The sequence below is a fragment of the Eptesicus fuscus genome, chromosome 6 (genome assembly GCF_027574615.1).
Source record: "Eptesicus fuscus isolate TK198812 chromosome 6, DD_ASM_mEF_20220401, whole genome shotgun sequence".
NCBI classification, from domain to species: domain Eukaryota; kingdom Metazoa; phylum Chordata; class Mammalia; order Chiroptera; family Vespertilionidae; genus Eptesicus; species Eptesicus fuscus.
In genome coordinates, this window is record NC_072478.1 from 5,394,100 (window position 1) to 5,413,195 (window position 19,096).

Below are 19,096 nucleotides of genomic sequence, written 5' to 3' on the forward strand. Positions count from 1 at the left end.
TGGTCCAGGTTGTCCCGTGTGGGCCACTCATACTCCCCTGGTGGCTGCCAGGGAGGCCACGCTTTACTGACATCCCTACACTCTGGGGGCCAGGCCCCAAGTTTAGGTGTCATTTGTATTTTGACGTATGTTCCGGTTTTCCTTGTTTTGGATGGTTTTTAAGATTTAAAGAGGCAGGACTGTCTTTACTCTGCTACCTAGAAACTGAAGTCCAGTCTTTCTTGGAAAGCTGCCCCTGGTGTTGTGTGGAGCTAATGGGAGGGGGGTAGTTGTGGATGTGGGGAGCCCTCCAGGGCCTGGGACTTCTTTAAACCCTTCAAACTATCCATGTCATCTTCATTTTATCATCATTCTCGAGCAGATGGCAGTAAAGTGTGTTGTTTCCCTCTCCCCACCCCCTCCCCCCCAAAAAAAATCAGTAGCGGATGACAAAGTTCTGACTGGTGGAAGTGGCCGGAGGTGGTCCTGTTTTCCAGTTCACTCAGGTCCACGGAGCAGGCCGGCGGCGCTGTTCTGGTCACATTCATTCATGGGGCTCTTGCTTTAGTTCAGGGCCAGGTTGGATTGCAGGGGCTGCTGGATGGTAAAACAAAGACATTTCAATTTAAAAAAAATCAGCCTCCTAAGAAAGCACCTACTGCCTTGCCCACCACCCTGTGTCCAGAAAGGTCCCCCGCTATGGGGATGTTGCTGCCGTTCCTCTCCTCGCTGCCACGGGAGAGGCTAAAACTGCTGCCTCATCACTTACCGCTTAAAAAATACTTGTTTTGTGAAGTTGAGCATTATTTAATCTTTTAGTGATTTGTATTCTGAAATGCCTGTTCTTGCCATAGTCTTTGATTTTTGAAAAAGGAAACTAGAAACAAGTTGGTTTGCTTTGTTTCAGCTGCTTCGCCGTGTGAGTCTGCCCACGGGCGTGGCCGGCGGTTGGCTGCTGCTTCCCTGGCTGCACCTTGTGCGGGACAGTGGCTGCGGCAGGGGTGGCCGTGCTCCCCGGGACACGCGTCGGGGCACGCAGGGCTCGGGGACAGCTGCGGGCTGGGCCGTCTGCATAGGGCTTGTTGGGAATTGTCACTGCATTTATTAGAAATTATATATTTGTAATTTCTCTTTTCCTGAATCGGGAAGTTTAGAGAGTATTTGACAGTAATGAAACGGAACGTTAGCTATTATAGGTTTTAAATGGTTCTCTACTTACAGCCACACTCTGTGGCCTCAGGGGACTGGTGGCTACACCTGGACAGCACAGGGCCAGGATGCCCTCGCCCTGGCATCTTCCCATGGCTCCTCCTTTCTTTGGTAAAAGAATTCCATGGTCACCAAGCCCCACTCCCCACTCTGACTGTGGCTATAATTGGATGTGACAGTGCCAAAAAAAGAGAATGTAAAATATCTCATTTATAATTCTTGTGTTGCTTACATTTTGAAATGATAAATAACACTTCACAGTGTCCTGTGCCCATTTGCGGCACATGGATTGGAAAGTTCCAAGTCAGGTACTGGACCTGAAGCTTCACACTTAAGTCCTCCCAGGTCCTCCCATGGGGTGTGCCTGGGCAGTTGGATGTTGCAGCTGCATGTTGGAAAATTCTTGTGAATAGAGTAGCTGTGGATTGTTCAGAAGTCACCGTTTCTAGGGTGAGTCTGCAGCCTGGCGTCCCCAGGCAAAAGTCAGATTCCTGTGGCCTGAGGAAGGGGCCGGAGTGTGGGAGATCAGCAGTAAGAAAGGCCCTAGAGCTGAGAGGGAAAAGACAGAAGCCGTGCGAAAGCATTGGGAGTGGTGGGGAGTGGCATGTGTGTGCGCTCGGCAGACGTTCCTGACGGACTTTCCGGGTCTCAGAGCAGAGAGCACAGGGGCCTCCCCTCCCAGGCCTGCCCTTGGCGGTGGGGTAGAGGTGAGGCACACACGCTGTGCGCGGGTGGGGGGGGCGGGAGGGGAGTGGGGCTTGGTGACCATGGAATTCTTACCAAAGAAAGAAGGAGCCATGGGAAGATGCCAGGGCGAGGGAACCCTGGACCTGTGCTGTCCAGGTGTAGCCACCAGTCCCCTGAGGCTCAGAATGTGGCTATAATTGGATGTGCCAAAAAAAGAATGTAAAATATCTCAATAATAATTCTTATGTTGGTTACATTTTGAAATGATAAATAATACTGTCAGACAAACGCAAAAAAACTTTGGAGGCTTTGGCTAGACATAATGATAGATTTATTAAAGGGTCTTAGTTTGCACACTGGGAACACAGCTATGCAAAAACCCAGAAGTGTTCTGAAGAAGAAAGAAAAGTTAAGATCTTTTATAGTACAAAGCGCATTCTGGAGAATAGTCAGCCCTGCACTCTTAGCCCTAGGAGTGGTCCAGGACGGTTGTCAGTCAGATGTCAGGCTGTCTGGGTGATGGGTGCCAGGTGGTCTAGAGGATGGGCGCCAGGGGGTCTCGTCACACCGATGGTCTGGATGATAGATGTCAGGTGACCTGGATATGTGGGTCCTTCAGGGGGTAATCAGAGGGTTACCTGGAGGGGGTAATCAGAGGGTTACCTGGAGGGGGTAATCAGAGGGTTATCTGGAGGGGAGTAATCAGAGGGTTATCTGGAGGGGGTAATCAGAGGGTTATCTGGAGGGGGGTAATCAGAGGGTTATCTGGAGGGGGTAATCAGAGGGGTTATTTGGAGGGGAGTAATGGGGGGGTTATTTGGAGGGGGGTAATCAGAGGGTTATCTGGAGGGGGTAATCAGAGGGTTATCTGGAGGGGGTAATCAGAGGGTTATCTGGAGGGGGTAATCAGATGGTTACCTGGAGGGGGTAATCAGAGGGATATCTGGAGGGGGTAATCAGAGGGTTATCTGGAGGGGGGGTAATCAGAGGGTTATCTGGAGGGGGTAATCAGAGGGTTATCTGGAGGGGGTAATCAGAGGGTTATCTGGAGGGGGTAATCAGAGGGTTACCTGGAGGGGGGTAGTCAGAGGTTATCTGGAGGTCTGCTGTCTGTCCAGATGTATATCCAGGCATCAACTCAGGACTGGAAAGTTCAAAAAGTTTAAGTTCCCAGGCCACTTAAATATAACAAGAATAGAGTCCTTCCTCATGTCGCCATCTTCATAACGTTAATAATTTTAGCAGCTTGGTTAAAGTGATTCCTTTTATATTCCCTACCTTCAATCTTTTCTCAATATTATGGATATATTGGATTAAGTAAAATGTATTATTAAAATTAACTTACCTGTTTCCATTCACTCTCTTTAAGGTGGCTACTAGAAAATGTCAATTATATCTGTTGGAGAGCAGGGAAGAGCCAGAGTGTTAGGAACTGAAGGATGACCAGGCGTGGAGGGAGGGAGGGAGGGAGGAAGGGAGGGAGGGAGGGAGGGAGGGAGGGAGGGAGAGAGGGAGGGAGGAGCCCTAAGAAGGGTGTGGGTTTTTTACTGAATTGCCGAAAATAATGAGATGGTAAAACATCTGAACATGCACATTTCTTTCACATACAAAGTTTGATTAAGTACCAAGAGCTACAGAGAGAATCCAAAAAGTGCACTGCAAACTGAATACATTTCTTGGGATCTAAATTTTAAAATAATCACCAGACACACAATTTACCTTCTTAGGAAACTTACTTATGGGGACAGACTACTTTGGGAAGATAAATGTAAGAGGCAAGAGGAGGAAGTTAAGGGAAAGGACCACTACATATTGCAGAAGCATGCTGGAAAGCAAAAAATGTTGAAAGCAGATTGTAAAACTAGTGCCCTGCTCCAAGGTCAACAGCTTGAACAACCAGAGCATGAGAAAGACCTTGCCCAGTCCGGGGTCAGTGAGGGACTGCAGGAAGGAGCTGTGAGTGGAGCTCCCGAGAGCAGAGTGGTACTCAAGGAGCAGGTTGATCTGAGGACCAACTGCTTCTGGGCTTGTTCCGGAAACATGGGGCACGCCTGGAGCGTGTAGACCAGCAGCGTGCGTGCCCTGCGTTCATTCCCTCGTCCCACCGAGGGTACGTGGTAATTAAGTCTCTCACTCCTTGCTGGAAACTTGGGGTTTCTTCTTCTTTGCAAACCACAGGGAAACCCAGTTTCTGTACCCGTTACATCTGAAAGTAGTGAAGGGTGACCACTTACAGCCAATGGGTAGATGTATCTCCACGGAGGAATCCCCTTAACGTGGGGTTTCCATGATGGGAGGAGAGGAGGCTCCCCTGGACCATGGCTGGGCAGACCAGTCACTTCACAGGAAATGAGAACAGTCTTCCAGGACAGTGGGCCAGAATTTCTGTTTAAAATGGTGCTCGCACACAGGCATACATACACGTATCCCAGACGCCCCTCGCAAACCGTCTGACAGCACAGGATGCCGGCTGCTGGAGCTCGTCGTGGGGTTAGAATGGAACGGTATCTGAGTTTTTAGGCAGTTTTAGATGGCAGCAGAAGGTGTTCAGGGCCCTCTCCTGAAGATGCTGTTAAAACAAAACCCAAAATAACTACCTTGAGAGAACATGCACATTCTAAGAGGCCAAACATTTCTGTGGGTGAAGGGATGACTTAACTCATGAATCTCAAGAAAACAATAAGAATTTCCTTGAATATATTCAGTGTACCAAGGGAAGGTATTTTCCTATATGAAAAAATTTTCCCACCACAAAGAAATCCAATAAATCACTGTACAGTGAAGGCCCCGATGAGCACTGAGTGACTGGGTCCCCGCATGGCTGCAAGGTTAGAGGCGCCCAAAGCCCCAACCTCTTTTCTTTTTCACATGTGACTTGCTGGTGTTCCAAGCTGCGTTACCGAACAGCCCCACCTGGTAAAGCCCGGCGGGGAGTGAAGCCAAAGCATACAACACAGGAAGCGGTCAAAGCCACGGTTCCCACAACGCCTCTCTTCAGGGGCTAGGACCCCTGAGGCCCGGCTTTGGCTGCCAGTGCTCCCTCGCGGTGTGCGCGCGGCAAGTCTTCCGGAGGCTCTCTCCGTGGGAATATTTTGCTGTGAGATCCCTGTAGGGGTTCTTGTGTGGCGCGCTCTGGGATTAGGCCCTGCATTTAGCCAAACAGTTCAAAGTGATCTTTGCCCTGAAGAGGTTCTGGAATGCGCAGCCGCCTGGCTGCTCCCGGAGGAGGCTGCTCCCGGAGGAGGCGGTGCTGGGCTGCAGGCCGCAGGAAAAGCAGTGCTCTCAGTGCTGCAGTCTGCTTGGTGCCAGGCGGGCGTTGATGCTACAGAAGCCCCCGACCAGCAAGTCCTTCCTAGTTGGTCCGTGACGAGGTGCTTCCCTGGAGTGGAATTTTGGCACTGGTTGCTGGGCCTGGTGCTGTTGCCCATTTAAGCTGCACTTTCCACAGAATGGGCTGATCAAGGTCTTGAACCTGGAGGAGGTTCCCATCTCACTGCCCTCTCCTCCTGGTGAGCCAGTGGCACACCGTGGCCTCAGGTTCTCCATGCCGGCGCAGCATGGTGCAGGGTGTGGTGGTTGGGGCAGCATGGACCCTACACGAATGGCAGCCTCATCCCTCACACCAGGCACCAGCCCCTTGACCCTCAGCCCGGCCAGCTCCCCCCTCAGAAGGTTTTAAGTAAAGGTCATGAGCATTTCCACATTGGGGGTGAGGGCAGCCATCTGACTTCTTTAGGCTTATTCGTATTCGTTTCAGGTTGAGAATAGGATTTTCCAAAATTGTTCTAAAATGCCAGGGTTCCATTCTAACTTGCCTCCCCCTGCCAGCGCTCTCATGTACTTCGGCAGTCACGGACCTCTCAGCTCCCTGCCAGCGTGCAGTTGTTTATTTACTGGTAGCATGCTTTGGTGCATTTTATTCATTTAAACCATTTCTGTCCTAGGATTTGAAACCCAGTAACATTGTAGTAAAGTCAGACTGCACGCTTAAGATCCTGGACTTTGGCCTAGCCCGGACAGCCTGCACCAACTTCATGATGACCCCCTACGTGGTGACACGGTATTACCGGGCGCCGGAAGTCATCCTGGGTATGGGCTATAAAGAGAACGGTGAGTGCAGATGGAACCGGAGAGGCTGAGATGTTTAAAAATAGTGCCATTTGTCATCACTAGTGTTGTCTCTTTCCTGTGAATTATATGAAATATAATGTGGGGGCTGTGTTACAGATTATCACAGTCCACAAATAAGAAACCATTACTTTTATATTCCTATTAGTTAAAATCATTCACTTTTGAAGTTGAATGTTTATCAAAGTATAACATACTTATAGAAAAGAATATAAATCACAGTGTGCACTCGATGGGAGCGCACCCACATCCCCAGCACCACCCCGGGCCTCTCCAGGCCCTTCAGGTCTTAGTCCCCAAGGGAAGCTATCAACCTAATTTCCAGCACCATTGATGGGTTTTACTTATTTTTGAACCTGATATAAATGGAATAATATATGTTCTTTTTTGCATAGAAAAGTTGCTATCGGTGTTATTTACTAGTAACATCAAAACTTAACTTATTCTAGCAATAACAGAATAACAGAGCTCTTTCAGACTTAGCTTTTGACAAATTTGCCAAGAAGAATGAAATCACATTTACTTGTTTTAAAAATCCTGAAAGTTTGCCCAGCCCTCTGACATGGACTTTGCCTCAGATTTATTTCCATGTTCCGTAAGCTGTGCTCCCACTGGACACCGCTCTGGGGCTCTGTTTCCTGCGGAAGGGAGAGAAAACGGGGTTCCCGCTTACCTTCTCTCCCCCCCCCCCCCGCCCCCTCTCCAGCAAGGGCGCTAGATAGCCCTCTGCCCGGCTGGCGGGGGTGTGGGCTCAGCTGGCCCCGCAGAAGAGGGTGAGCAGCTGGAAGTCAGGCCTCCCCTGGAGCTCGGAAAAGCAAGCCTGCCTCTGTGCGGCCCTGCTGACGGCCAGTGTAGGAAAGGACCCTTCAGGAGGGGGGTTCGGCGTGTTACCAGCCGCGTTTGTCCAGGGGAGGGAGTTTGAGGAGGATGTGGGGGTCTCCTGCTGGCTTTAATCACCTGGTGTTTGGTAGTGGACATCTGGTCTGTCGGGTGCATCATGGCAGAAATGGTTCTCCATAAAGTCCTGTTCCCAGGAAGAGACTGTATCCTTCACAAGGAGACCTGCAGTGGCCACAGGGTGGGCGGGGTGTGTGGCTAAAACAGCTCGGTGTGGGGACAGGCACTTCTGTTTCTGGGGTTTTGTTTGTTTTTTTCAGCTGTAAAGTATGGGAATCTTTGCCACTAAAACCCCAGGTTGCTGTGCACTGATGGCTACAATGGAGGCCACAACCATTCACATTGTGTGAAGTTCACCCTTAGCAATTCATTCTTCCATGTTTGTGTGTTTAGTGCACTGTTAGAATTCCTTTTCCTCACCTTTGTTTTGTTCATGGCACTTTATAATTTTATCATTTCATTTTATTTTCAGTTGATATCTGGTCAGTGGGTTGCATCATGGGCGAGCTGGTGAAAGGTTGTGTGATATTCCAAGGCACTGACCGTATCCTTCCCGGGACCTTCCGGCCATGCTTCCCTTAAGCACCACAAGCAGCCGGAGCTCAAAGGAAAATGCATAGTTCCAGACTGGGTGTAAGGGGCTGTATTATGTCTGTTAAATTAGTGTCACAAACCAAACGGTTCAATTTTACCTTTTCTTTTTTACTTGACTACCTCTAATGATTTTATTGAGGCTTGGAGTTAAACTAATTATATTAGCTCTTAATTTTATAAAAAATAGCTTACTAGAAATTTATTTACTATTTGATGAATATATTCTGATATAAATGAAAATGTTATTAGGTCATTCAGTTAACTAGGCAAGTTGCTGTCTAAATTTAATAGGTCAGTAAGTATTCCTACATAATTTAATTAATATGCTATTTTGTTAGTTATTAGTATGCATTAAAATACTTTCCCCCAAAGAACGGAAGCACACTACATAACAGCTAAATGAAAAAGATTAAAGTGAAAGTTGGTGAGGACCAACATATGGTGAATTTTCTTGTTTGTTACTCTGCTGACATTTTGTAGAAATTTTTTAAAAACCTGCTTAAAGGTATTTTGTGAGACACGGGAAGTCTAAAATAAATAGAAAATGCCAAAGATTAACTTATCTTGTGGTCAGCAAATCATATTAATGACATAGCACAAAGTAAATAGATAATATAGCTTTCTTTCCTCATATTCCTCATATTCTTCCATCTCTAATATTTTTTACGCGAACATGGTTCTTCACATATGCCCTTTTTCATTTGTGTTCTAACCACTTAGTATTTTCATTAGTCTTTGATTTTGTTTTTTGTTATGAAATCTTTAAGTGTCTCTGTTCATTGGCAAATTGATGTTTTTTTCTTAAAGGAAATCAAGCTGTGTAGTCAGTGTTTGTATTTGTTAATTTTAGTTTTTTATAATTTTATGAGGGCAGTTTTTTTGCATTATAAATTATTCACAACACAAAAGGAATGAAAAGGTTTTATTCCTGTCATTTACCACATCTCAGACTTTATGTGAGGTTAAATGCAGCATTTTATTTTGTTCTAGAAAATTTTCTAGTAGTTTCCCATAATCTACCTTAGATTCACTTGTTTCAAACTGTAAGGAAGGGAGTCTTCATTTTACAAATAAAGTCAATTAAAAAGGGAAAAATTGACATATTCTAAAGATAAATCATTTAAAACATTCAGTTTGTCTCAATTCTTATTCATTTTATGCCTTTCCTTTTTGTATTAAGAAATGTTTTCTTCAGAAAGTACAAAAATGAAAAATGTGAGTACTTTTTGATGCATTATTAAGTAATTTAAAATTCCTACTTTACATATTAACATCTTACAGTGTCCACAATTAATTGTATATATGATTACCTAATGTCATTTTCAGAACACACACGGAGATTAACATCATTTTTCAAAGATAATTTTGCCAGTTTTTCAAACATTAGATTAAAAATTACTGGGATAGAAAAAGATTCAGGAAACTGGTCCGCAGTTCTTACAGATCTGCGTTAGATTTGTGACTGGGGTAGAGCAGGAACGCCTGTCCCGGGTGGTCCATGAGAAGGAGAAAGCTTAGCCAGGCCACCTGGCGCCACGTTCTGCCTCCCACACGGTGTCTGCATCCTTGAGGAGTCAGAGCGTCTCTGAGCTTTGGTTCCTCTGCTATAATGAGAGCTCAGCGGTGCCCTCACACACCCAGGATGTCAGCCAGGCTTTTGGGACTGTCCTGTCGCCTATCCCTCTGTAGTCTATAGACATAAGCCCATAGCTATTTGTTGAGCACCCACTCTTTCCTAGGCTCTCAGCTGACTTAAAATGGAAAAGGATGGCCCAACTGCTGAGCTGAGGGTAGACCTGCAAGGTCAAGGGCTATCGCAAGGAAACCACCAGGATGGTAGGGGGAGGCGGCTGAAACGCTGTATTTGTTTTGAAGGTCAGCCCTTCGGAGAGCCTTGTTAGGGTTCTGAGAAATATGTCAGACACTGGAGATATCAAGAGCTGAGCTTGGGAAAGAGGTTTGGGCTGGAGGAACAAAGATGGATGATCAGACTGCCATGCTGTGTAAAGGCAGGACACTGGTAGTGAATGCTGAGAGAGAGAACAAAGGAGGAGGACCAGGCCCCCTGGGTGGCAGAGAAAAGAGAAGCCGTGGAGGTAACAGAGGCCCTCGTAGAGAGAAGCTCTGGAAAGCCAGGGGGAGTTGCTGCGGGGGAAGCTGGGTGACACTGTTAAAAAGGTAAGGGTTGAGAATTGACCACTGGAGTGAGGGATGGTCACTGGCAACCTGGATGGGCTAGATTTCATGGAGTGATGGGGAAAAGCCTGACGAGAGGATGTTTAAGAGAGAGCAAGAGGCTGGGAATTAGAGAGACAAGTATTGACAACTTTTTTTTTTTTTTTTTGCAAGTGAAAATGGTAGCAATAGCAAGCGCCAGATGTGGGCCCTGCCTCACAGGGCTCTGGTTCCCCGGCTGTGAACTGAGAAGTCCATAGGTCTTCCTGTTTAGGGAGCTTCAGATCTCACATAGAGTTAGTATGAAAACTGGTTTCAGTTTGCCTATGTAATGACTGTCTAATTTCATAGATAAGCATTTCTGTCATAGGTATTCTTCAGTTACAAGATACCTTTATTTCGATCTAGAATGGGAAGGCACATAGAACTCATTGATTTAATAAACTGTGATCATAATTTATAAAGAGTAAGAGTTTTTTTGTTGTTTGTTTTTTAATGATCTAAACTTGGAAACTCAAACCTTATTTGAATATTATTTCAAAATGCTTCTGTTGGCCCCGTAGAGTGGCCTAGTTAATTACTTGTCGACAGGTATAAATATGATTTATTTCTCTTTGAATGATACTACTTCATGTAATAGGAATATAGGCATTTCAGTTGTATTTTCCTCAAGAGACTCCTTAGATATTGATCAGTGGAATAAAGTGATTGAGCAGCTAGGAACACCGTCTGCAGATTTTATGAAGAAACTTCAGCCAACGGTGAGGAATTATGTAGAAAACAGACCAAAGTATCCTGGAATCAAATTTGAAGAACTCTTTCCAGATTGGATATTCCCATCAGAATCGGAACGAGACAAAATTAAAAGTAAGATGGCTTCTTTGCTTGTTTTCATGATCTGGGTGAAGCATTCATTTTTTATGTTTGTGTTCTAACACCTGTGAACATTGGGAAACAAAATAGTTGAAACCCTCAAGTAAAGCCATTTACAGGCTAGAGTGAAGGCATTGTGGAGAGAAAGCTTCAGGATCCAGAAGTTGTGTCCTCAGTAAAATGGCTTAACTAAATTGGCCAAATAAAAATATTCCCACCAGTCTGAAACTCATGTTAATTCCAGCAACTGAAATTTTAAAGTTTCCAGGTTTACAGGATGCTTGAATAAAGATCTAGCCCAGTTGAAAAGTCAGAAACCATACGATAGTTCAATTCAAAAGAAGCTCCTTCTCCCTTTTCCTGTGTCCATCATTAAAATGTGATTTAAGGGGGAAGAAGAGATTTGTTTCTCTCCACATCAAGGTAAATTGCCCGTCAATCAGAAAAGCCCTATCTCTCCTTTGCCTATATATGTCAACTTTAATTGCCAAAACCTCGGTGAGCCTTGTATTTAACTAAGTTATTGAAGGTGTTGGTTTGTTTGTTTGTTTTTTAGCTACTACTAATCTCTAGATTTTTTTAAAGTGTATGTTGACAACATTGAATACAGGTAGGCAAAGCAGAGGCATCTGGGAAGTGTCCTATCCTGTGCAAACGTGAGGTTATTGTGTGGCTTATAAGGTCTGTTCTAGTTTCACTTTGGAATGATATCAGAAATAAATGCTCGCCCGTGCTTCATGTCTGCACAGCGGGCAGTGCCCCCCGCTCGGCTCTGCACCCTCCCTGCCAGAGGCTCCCCTGGGGCTGTCTTCCTCTTGCAGACCTAGAGGCTGAAACCACATTCAAAAGCCTGGTTTCTGGTGGAAGAGGCTGATAGTTTTAAAGAAAAAAGCTCTTGATCTTGAACCTATCAAAAAATTTTCAAAGTTAATACTTTTTAAAAAATCTTTTTATTGATTTTAGAGAGAGAGGAAGGGAAAGATAGAACATCAGTGAGCATCAATCAGCTGTCTCCTGCATCCCCCCAGGTCCACAGGACAACACTCAACCGACTGAGCACACCAGCCCGGCCCATTTTTGTTCTGTCTGTGCTGACACAGTTAGTTCTTCATGGTGCAGTTTTCAGATAAACAGCATTAGTTACTAATTCAATATTTGTTTTTACTCTAGCAAGTCAAGCCAGAGATCTGTTATCAAAAATGTTAGTGATAGACCCTGACAAGCGAATCTCTGTGGACGAGGCTTTGCGTCACCCTTACATTACTGTGTGGTATGACCCTGCTGAAGCCGAAGCGGTAAGCAGCTCTTGTGAAAAGACATGTTCAGGGACTTAGGTTTCCTAGGGTCTTCTGTCTGGTCTGCAGTGTCTACAGAAAGGGAGCAAGTCCTACCTTAAGAGGATCACAAGGAGGCCATGTGATGGTCACAGCCCCTTTGGAGCACTTGTTCCTGGGGCTCCAGCTCAGAGTACTTAGGAAGTGAGCATGCTTATGCTGCGGCCATGGACTCATCTTGGATGCGGATGCTGGCGTGTGGTCATCGTATCGCCCTTTTTAAGCTCCATGTGTACCTGGCATTGTGCGTTGGGCTTTGGTTACATCATCTTGTTTAGGCACCCGGTCAGGCTAAGAAACTTGCTGAAAATCACAAGTTTGTTTGTCCTTCCCAGGGGCACCGGCTAGGGGCGTCCACTCTGAGCTGGTGCTCGTGTGCAGGTTTCCACCCTGGGGGCGATCCTCAGTGGTGAGTGAAAGAAGCGCATAGTGCAGGGGTCCTCAAACTTTTTAAACGGGGCCAGTTCACTGTCCCTCAGACCGTTGGAGGGCCGGACTATAGTTTTAAAAAAACTGTGAACAAATTCCTATGCACACTGCACATATCTTATTTTGAAGTAAAAAAACAAAACGGCAAAAACACCCGCATGTGGCCCGCGGGCCGTAGTGTGAGGACGCCTGGGCCATAGTGGAAGCTGATTGGGTGCCAGCAGTGGAACTCATTTTTATGTCTTGGCCTCTGGATTTAACCTCCATTTTATTTTTATTTTTTTATTATTCTTTTTAAAACTTCCATTTTAAAATGTTTATTCCACTATGAGATTAACCAAATTGTTTTATATGAAAAGAATCTGCTATATAAGCATGTGATTTTTAAGCAAGTTTTTGGATTGTGCACTGATGGTGGGGGTGGGATGGGGTTGGGAGTTCTAACGAGAAGAACTGTCGATCTGGACTGCGTTCTCCCCCTTCTGTTTCCTAGCACAGTGCCTTGTCCAGGGAGGGTCTCTAGGAAGCAGCCTGTGATGACTCATTTTATAATTGCACTAAAGGCCCAGTGCACGAAATTTGTGCACGGGGAGGGTCCCTAGGCCTGGCCGGTGATCAGGGCCGATCAGGGCCTTCCAGCTGCCAGCCAGGGCCTTCCTTCCCCAGGGCCTTCCTTCATTTCGCGCTTCCCCCTGGTGGTCAGCACACATCATAGCAAGCGATCAAACTCCCAAGGGGAAACTTGCATATTAGGCTTTTATATACATATCTAGATTTGAGCAGATAGCTCTAAAGTGTTTTGAGGTCATGTGATTATAAAGAGGACAATAAGAGCTCTATTTTATTGGTTAATTTTTTCTTAATTATTTTGATTCTTAAACTAATATAATATCACACTTATGAAGAAATCTTTCATAAGCCATGTTTGAAAGAAATTACATCCATATCATAAATATATTAAAAGTCCTCCAGTTATTCTACCCTTTTCTTAATGCCTCATTATTTTGCAAATTAATTGACTTTATGTGTAACTTAATTTTTAGCCACCACCTCAAATTTACGATGCCCAGTTGGAAGAAAGAGAACATGCGATTGAAGAATGGAAAGGTAACAGGGAGCTTATTTTGATCCATACTTATGACATTTCTTGAAGTCCTGTGAAGGGGCAGCTTCTCACCTGTCAATAATAGCCTTTGCGGGCAGGAACAAGAAACCCTGCAGGCCATTGCCCTCCCTCTTCCCCCTCCCAGGAGAAAAAAGAACTTGAAGGTAACAGAGTTAAGGAGGAACATGTATGAATTGTGTATTATTGGCTTTAAAAGAGAAAAATAAGGGCTTTTTCACATGAGCTTACATTATCAAATCCTGGTTTGTCAACTAAACACACTACTTATATCACACCTTGATGACATGTTGCAAAATGTTGGGTAGCCCCAGTTTACAAACCCTGTAAAGCAGACCTGGGGGACTTCAGTGGGGTCATTTGAATGTATGCTGTATCCATAAACCATGTGGTTGTATATGTGTTTTAAAATAGAATTTGGGCAAAATAGCAGGTCACAAATATGCAGATAATTTTTATTCCACTATGAGATTAACCAAACAACTCACAACAAACTAAACCAGCAATAAAGAGACTGAACTAACAATTTTTCATTAAAAGTTAGAATCACTAGTAATTGAGAACCGTGGTTAGCACAAGTCAAAATAGGTGACTTGGGCCCCTCCCCAGGGTGCCCGGAGTGCCAGTGACCTGCGTGCACACCCAGCAGGGCCTTACACACAGCCACACTTTGTGGCAAAAGGCGGGCTCATTTTATTTCACGAATACTAAAATTTTAGAATCCCCTAATAGAATACTTAATAGTTAAATGTTTTCCCTACCAAGGAAAACCGAGTTGAAGCCAAGAAAAAAGTTAGGCATTTGGATTAATTTCTGGCCAGTCTGGAGGTGCTTCTAGCTCACATGTGGATGCTGGTCATGTCTGGAGAACCACAGTAATGACAGAGAAACATACAAACATATGTGAGAGCACCCAAGTTTAAAATGTTCTGTGAGAGCCACTTTGCTAACTTTGTCTTTCTCTCTTGTTTATCTCTCTTTGTCTACCTGCCCCCTTTTTTAAAACCCCCTCATGGACCCAGAACCACCTACATTTTTGGTGGTCTTAATAATTGTGTTGAAAAGATGTAATCTATCAAAACATGGATAGTTTGGTGTAGGTCGACTGTTTTTCTGAATTAATTGAATATCACAATTAAACATAACACATCACAGTGCCCTTGGAGAAGTTCCAGTTGACCTGGAAGAAGGGTTAGAGATGCCAAGAAACTGCTGAAGCCTTTCACTTGCACTTCTGTTTGCAGAGCTGATTTACAAAGAGGTCATGGACTGGGAAGAAAGAAGTAAGAACGGTGTTGTCAAAGACCAGCCTTCAGGTTAGTCATTGCTTTAATAGTTGGATCACATTTTTCTTCCCTGGTCAACTTTCACAGATGGCAGTAGCGTGTTACGTGCCAGCTTGACCAGCATTGAATTTGAAAATTCGTGTGTGCATTAGTCTCCCATCTGGGTTTGTCCTGGGCTGGCAGCTAACGTTGTACTGAGGTGCCAAGCAGTGAACGAGCCTCATTATGAACATTCTTGTCCCATCCTTGCCGCAGCTGCTGTCAGCTCCATTTACAGATGAGGAAACTGAATTTAAAGCCTTTTCGATGTACTGGACCCACCCAGTTAAAAAAGAAAACCAATGTGAATCTAATTAAAATGAATTTGGTTTTGTTTTGAGAAAATTATTCATACAGTTATCCGATTTTCTCCTCGACCTACCTAATGGGAGAAGCCTAACAGCGAGGTAATTGTATGATCACTAGAGACATAGCATGTGCTGTTCTTATGTCTGTGGGATGCTACCTGTTTTTCTCACGGAAACACTTCAGTTATAGAGATTTTCTCTCCCCACTTCTGTGGCTTGTGTGCACTACTTACTTCTTATTCCTGAATTTTATATTCAGCAAGACAAATGGTCAGGCATCTAGAGGTTGTGTAACTTCAGCATAAGGTTAGGTGCTTTTTGTTAATTAAATCCAAATTTAAGACTGCAGACACTAACCTCTGAGAGCCTGAATATGTTGTTTTTGCTCAGACCAGACCAAAATATGGATAGTAGCAAGTAGGATAATTTCATTTGCCTTAATATGTCAATTTTGGAGATTTCTAAAACAAAAATAAAATGAGCAAGAGGACACCACATTCCCCCCCCCCTTTTTTTGCTGGTTTGTTTTAGAAGGTATTTTTATTGCGAAAGAATTCTTCAAAGGCTTTTGTCCTTGGATCAAATGTTTGCAATTATAACTGAAATGTCTGGTGGCATTTGAATCTTATTTGGGCTTAAGCCTTTCGAGATAATGATAAGTTTAGGATACATTAGCAATTTTCTTTAATATCCTTTTTAAACCAGCAGGTGTATTTATACATGAATACATATATGATGCTTAGCCACTAGGAAAAAAAGGAGAACGTTGCAGGGAAAGACAGGACTATTTGGGATTCTGGGCCTAAAGAAGGACTCTAGCGAAAGCTCAAAATGTACAGTGAACTAACTTCTCATCTATACTAACAGGACAGGAAACCACAGGGACGAGCGAGGAGGGCCCTGCGGCTCACTGCCTGTGTGCAGCCGTGTCGTGCCTCAGGTTTTATTATGCTTGGTTTTCTTAGCACAGATGCAGCAGTAAGCAGCAACGCCACTCCTTCTCAGTCGTCATCTATCAATGACATTTCATCCATGTCCACCGAGCAGACGCTGGCCTCAGACACAGACAGCAGCCTCGATGCCTCCACGGGACCCCTTGAAGGTTGTCGATGATGAGTTCCAAATAGCAAGCTTGTTGTCAGTGAGGAACTCTCGCTTCCATGGGCCTGAAATGCCTGGGAGTTGATGGAACCAAATAGAACAGGTCCATGTTCTGCATGTAAGAAACGATGCCTTGCCGCTGCTCCGTCCTGATAGCATTGCCTGCCTACATTACAGTGAAGCAGGTGATGCCTGAAGAAAACAGTGCCAGCCACACTTTTAGAGGTTTTGTTCAAGGTCATTTCAGGTGAGCAATTAGAATGAATGAATTTGTTTCTTTAATTGTACGGTGATAGTAGTGACAATTTCTCATCCTCAATAACTGTTGGGACTTATATGCATGTGACCACAGTGCTTGCTCCGACTTGCCATCTAGAACTTTGGAAATCAATATTTAAATGCCAAATAGTCTTCCAGGTAGTGCTGTTTCTAGAATTACCTCTTAATCTTAAGTACTTTGGTGTCTGTCCAAAAAAATTGATTTATGTGTATTCATTAGCCACCATGATATTATCATATATCACCTTTTATGGTATGATTTATTCTATCTTTTGTATTTCAGAAGGAATATAATTAAATCTATTTAATAAATAAAAAATAGAACTTTAAAAAAATTTGTCATGTTTGGGGCTGAGAATTATCTCTGCTGAAACCAGGACACTTACATGCACATTAGTCTGGTGGCTGCACATTCAGCTTTACTGCATGACCAAGTTCCAAGTTGTGTCTTGCGCTGCTTAGACATATATACCTTTAAAATCTTGTCGACCCTAACTCTTTTTTTCTTGGTCTTACGAACTTATTAGTTTAAAATGCTACCTAGAAATTCACCATCTTTATTAGCCTCCTAACAATCCATTTCAATGATGTGATGGCACCTAGCTCCTTGAATCCATTATTGCCTTTAGAGTAGGGTTTTACAAAAGGACCACTAAGGGCCATCACAGGCACTCACCGAGTGCTCGCTCTGCCCCCAGCAAGATGGGTCCCTCTTCCGTCATTGTTCAAGGTGATCGTGACCTCGCCAGGCAGGTTCCCTTTTCCACACAGCAGGCCTGCGGGCTTGCTCTCTTTCCTGAAAGAAGCTCATTAACCCCCGTGGTCTGTGTGAGGAGCCAGGCTGCTGCCGAACGCCTGCTGGTGGTTTCCCACTTCATGGTGGCGTCTGTTCCTCAGGGACATCTGCGTGTTCTGGGAAAACCCTTCAGAGGGGTGTGGGGGAGACCCCGAGGGAGGAGTGGTTAGCTAGTGAATATTTCCTGACTTAAACTGCTCACCTGAAATGGATACTTGCAGACTTTTGCATGTGGAAATTATTCCGAATTCACTGAGATGCTGAGTATTGCAGTGTCACTGCAGAAATGGAGCTACCGATGGTCACATTTTGGCTACCTGTGCGCATAATGCTTTCCCCTAGAGCTCATTCTGTACGGATTCCTGTCTCATGTTCAATTATTTTGGAAGCTATTGGGTCAACATTCTATAGAATTGTTCTGAGGAGGAACTTTGATAAGACAGTTTATTATAAATATTATCTACAATATTCGATTTTCTCTGCACCAGTTGTATCTTATTGGTTGGTATTATTACTGGAAAGTAGAACCTTTGAAGAGCAAATGTAATACTGAAATCAGTTTTATATTGTGAGATTTAGACACACTCAAGTACAAGATGGAAATACTAACTTGGACTGAGGCAAAAACACCTTTTGTGGGGCTTGGGGTGATTTTTGTTTTTGGAGGCCGGATGGTATAGTGAAGACAGTTATCACTGTACCTGTAAAAGCATCTTAAAATGGCTTTCTCTCTAATCTACATTCTTCTAAAAGCTTTACTGAATCTATCTTTTAAAATAAAAACAAAGAAAGGGAAAAGTTTTAAAAATGTATTATCTGCCCTGGCCTTAGAGTAAACGCAGCACCAGGTGCTGAGGGTACACGGAAGCCCCGCTTAACCAGGCACCCCACAGATGGGCTTCCCGCTCACTCATTCCTCTGTGTCCTGGATGGAACCCACATTGTGCCAAGCCCACCTTCCATCAGGGGGGGGAATGCACGTAGGACAGGGCAGCGGCTGCGGACTGCAGAGCTCGGTAGGAATACCTCACCCCTGCGGGTCCCCCTCCGAGGGAGGTGTGCAGGTCCCGGGGCAGTGCGCAGGCTTTCACACTGGTCGCTGTGGATGAAGGCTGATAAGAACGGAAAATGTGCTCAGCTTTTCGTCTCCTCTATTTTATTTTTGTAATTTATATGTACACAACCCTGGAAGGAACTATTTTGGACACATATTTTTATAAACCAGGTAATTTGTTATTAGCCTGGAATTTGGACTAGGTTTGTTTTGTTTGTTTTCAGTCAAAACCGAAATGACTGCCTCCCCTTGTCAGGTCTTGATTTCAAGTGCAGGTTCCAGAGAGCAGAGTCTGTCCGAGCAGGAGAACGTTCTAGAAGCACATGCTGCTCAGTGCTGACCAGCTGTGGTCTGGGGATGCTAGTGTGGCTCTGTTCTTACCTTTGGGATGCAAACTCAGAGCCACAGTGCTGAACGAGAAACCTTCAGCAGGGCCTTGCCTGCAGCCAGAGTCCCTCGTGAAAAGTTGAGTGGGATGCTGGTTTCATCCGGATTTGATGCCGTGTCAGTCGTGGTGATGATTATGAGGTCTTCTGCTTGACTGCTAATGTAACGCCTCTGATGTTTCATACTGGTAGTAAATACAGGTGTGACCTCTCAGATTGCATATCTCAAAAGTAATATTGCCTAATGTTTTATAATAAAATATATCATGTGTGTTTTGATTGGTGAAAATAATACAGATACATTTTAAAAGAGAAGTGTATAGCATGTTCAATTTTTGTGTGTTTTTAAGTGACAATTGACTGTATATTTCTACATCACCATCTCTGATTACAGACTTAACGTAAACACAGGTGGATGT

General features: G+C 44.5%; 1 protein-coding gene across 12 annotated transcripts in view; it reads left to right on the forward strand.

The window, feature by feature from the left end:
- Nucleotides 1-19,087, forward strand: part of MAPK9 (mitogen-activated protein kinase 9) — a 51,256-nt gene extending 32,169 nt beyond the window's left edge. For 4 of the 12 annotated variants that reach the window (XM_054717099.1, XM_028135418.2, XM_028135422.2 and 1 more), the window contains 7 exons: nt 5,820-5,985; nt 7,373-7,444; nt 10,354-10,536; nt 11,713-11,837; nt 13,349-13,412; nt 14,673-14,744; nt 16,032-19,087. In XM_054717099.1, the coding sequence (XP_054573074.1) occupies nt 5,820-5,985; nt 7,373-7,444; nt 10,354-10,536; nt 11,713-11,837; nt 13,349-13,412; nt 14,673-14,744; nt 16,032-16,174 (825 nt within the window). In that variant the 3' untranslated portion in view covers nt 16,175-19,087. Of the gene's footprint in view, nt 1-5,819; nt 5,986-6,974; nt 7,047-7,372; nt 7,445-10,353; nt 10,537-11,712; nt 11,838-13,348; nt 13,413-14,646; nt 14,745-14,969; nt 15,161-16,026 lie in introns of those variants that run through there. The other 8 variants (XR_008556280.1, XR_008556281.1, XM_054717105.1 and 5 more) reach the window with 8 other exon arrangements.
- The last annotated feature ends 9 nt before the right edge of the window (nt 19,088-19,096 follow it).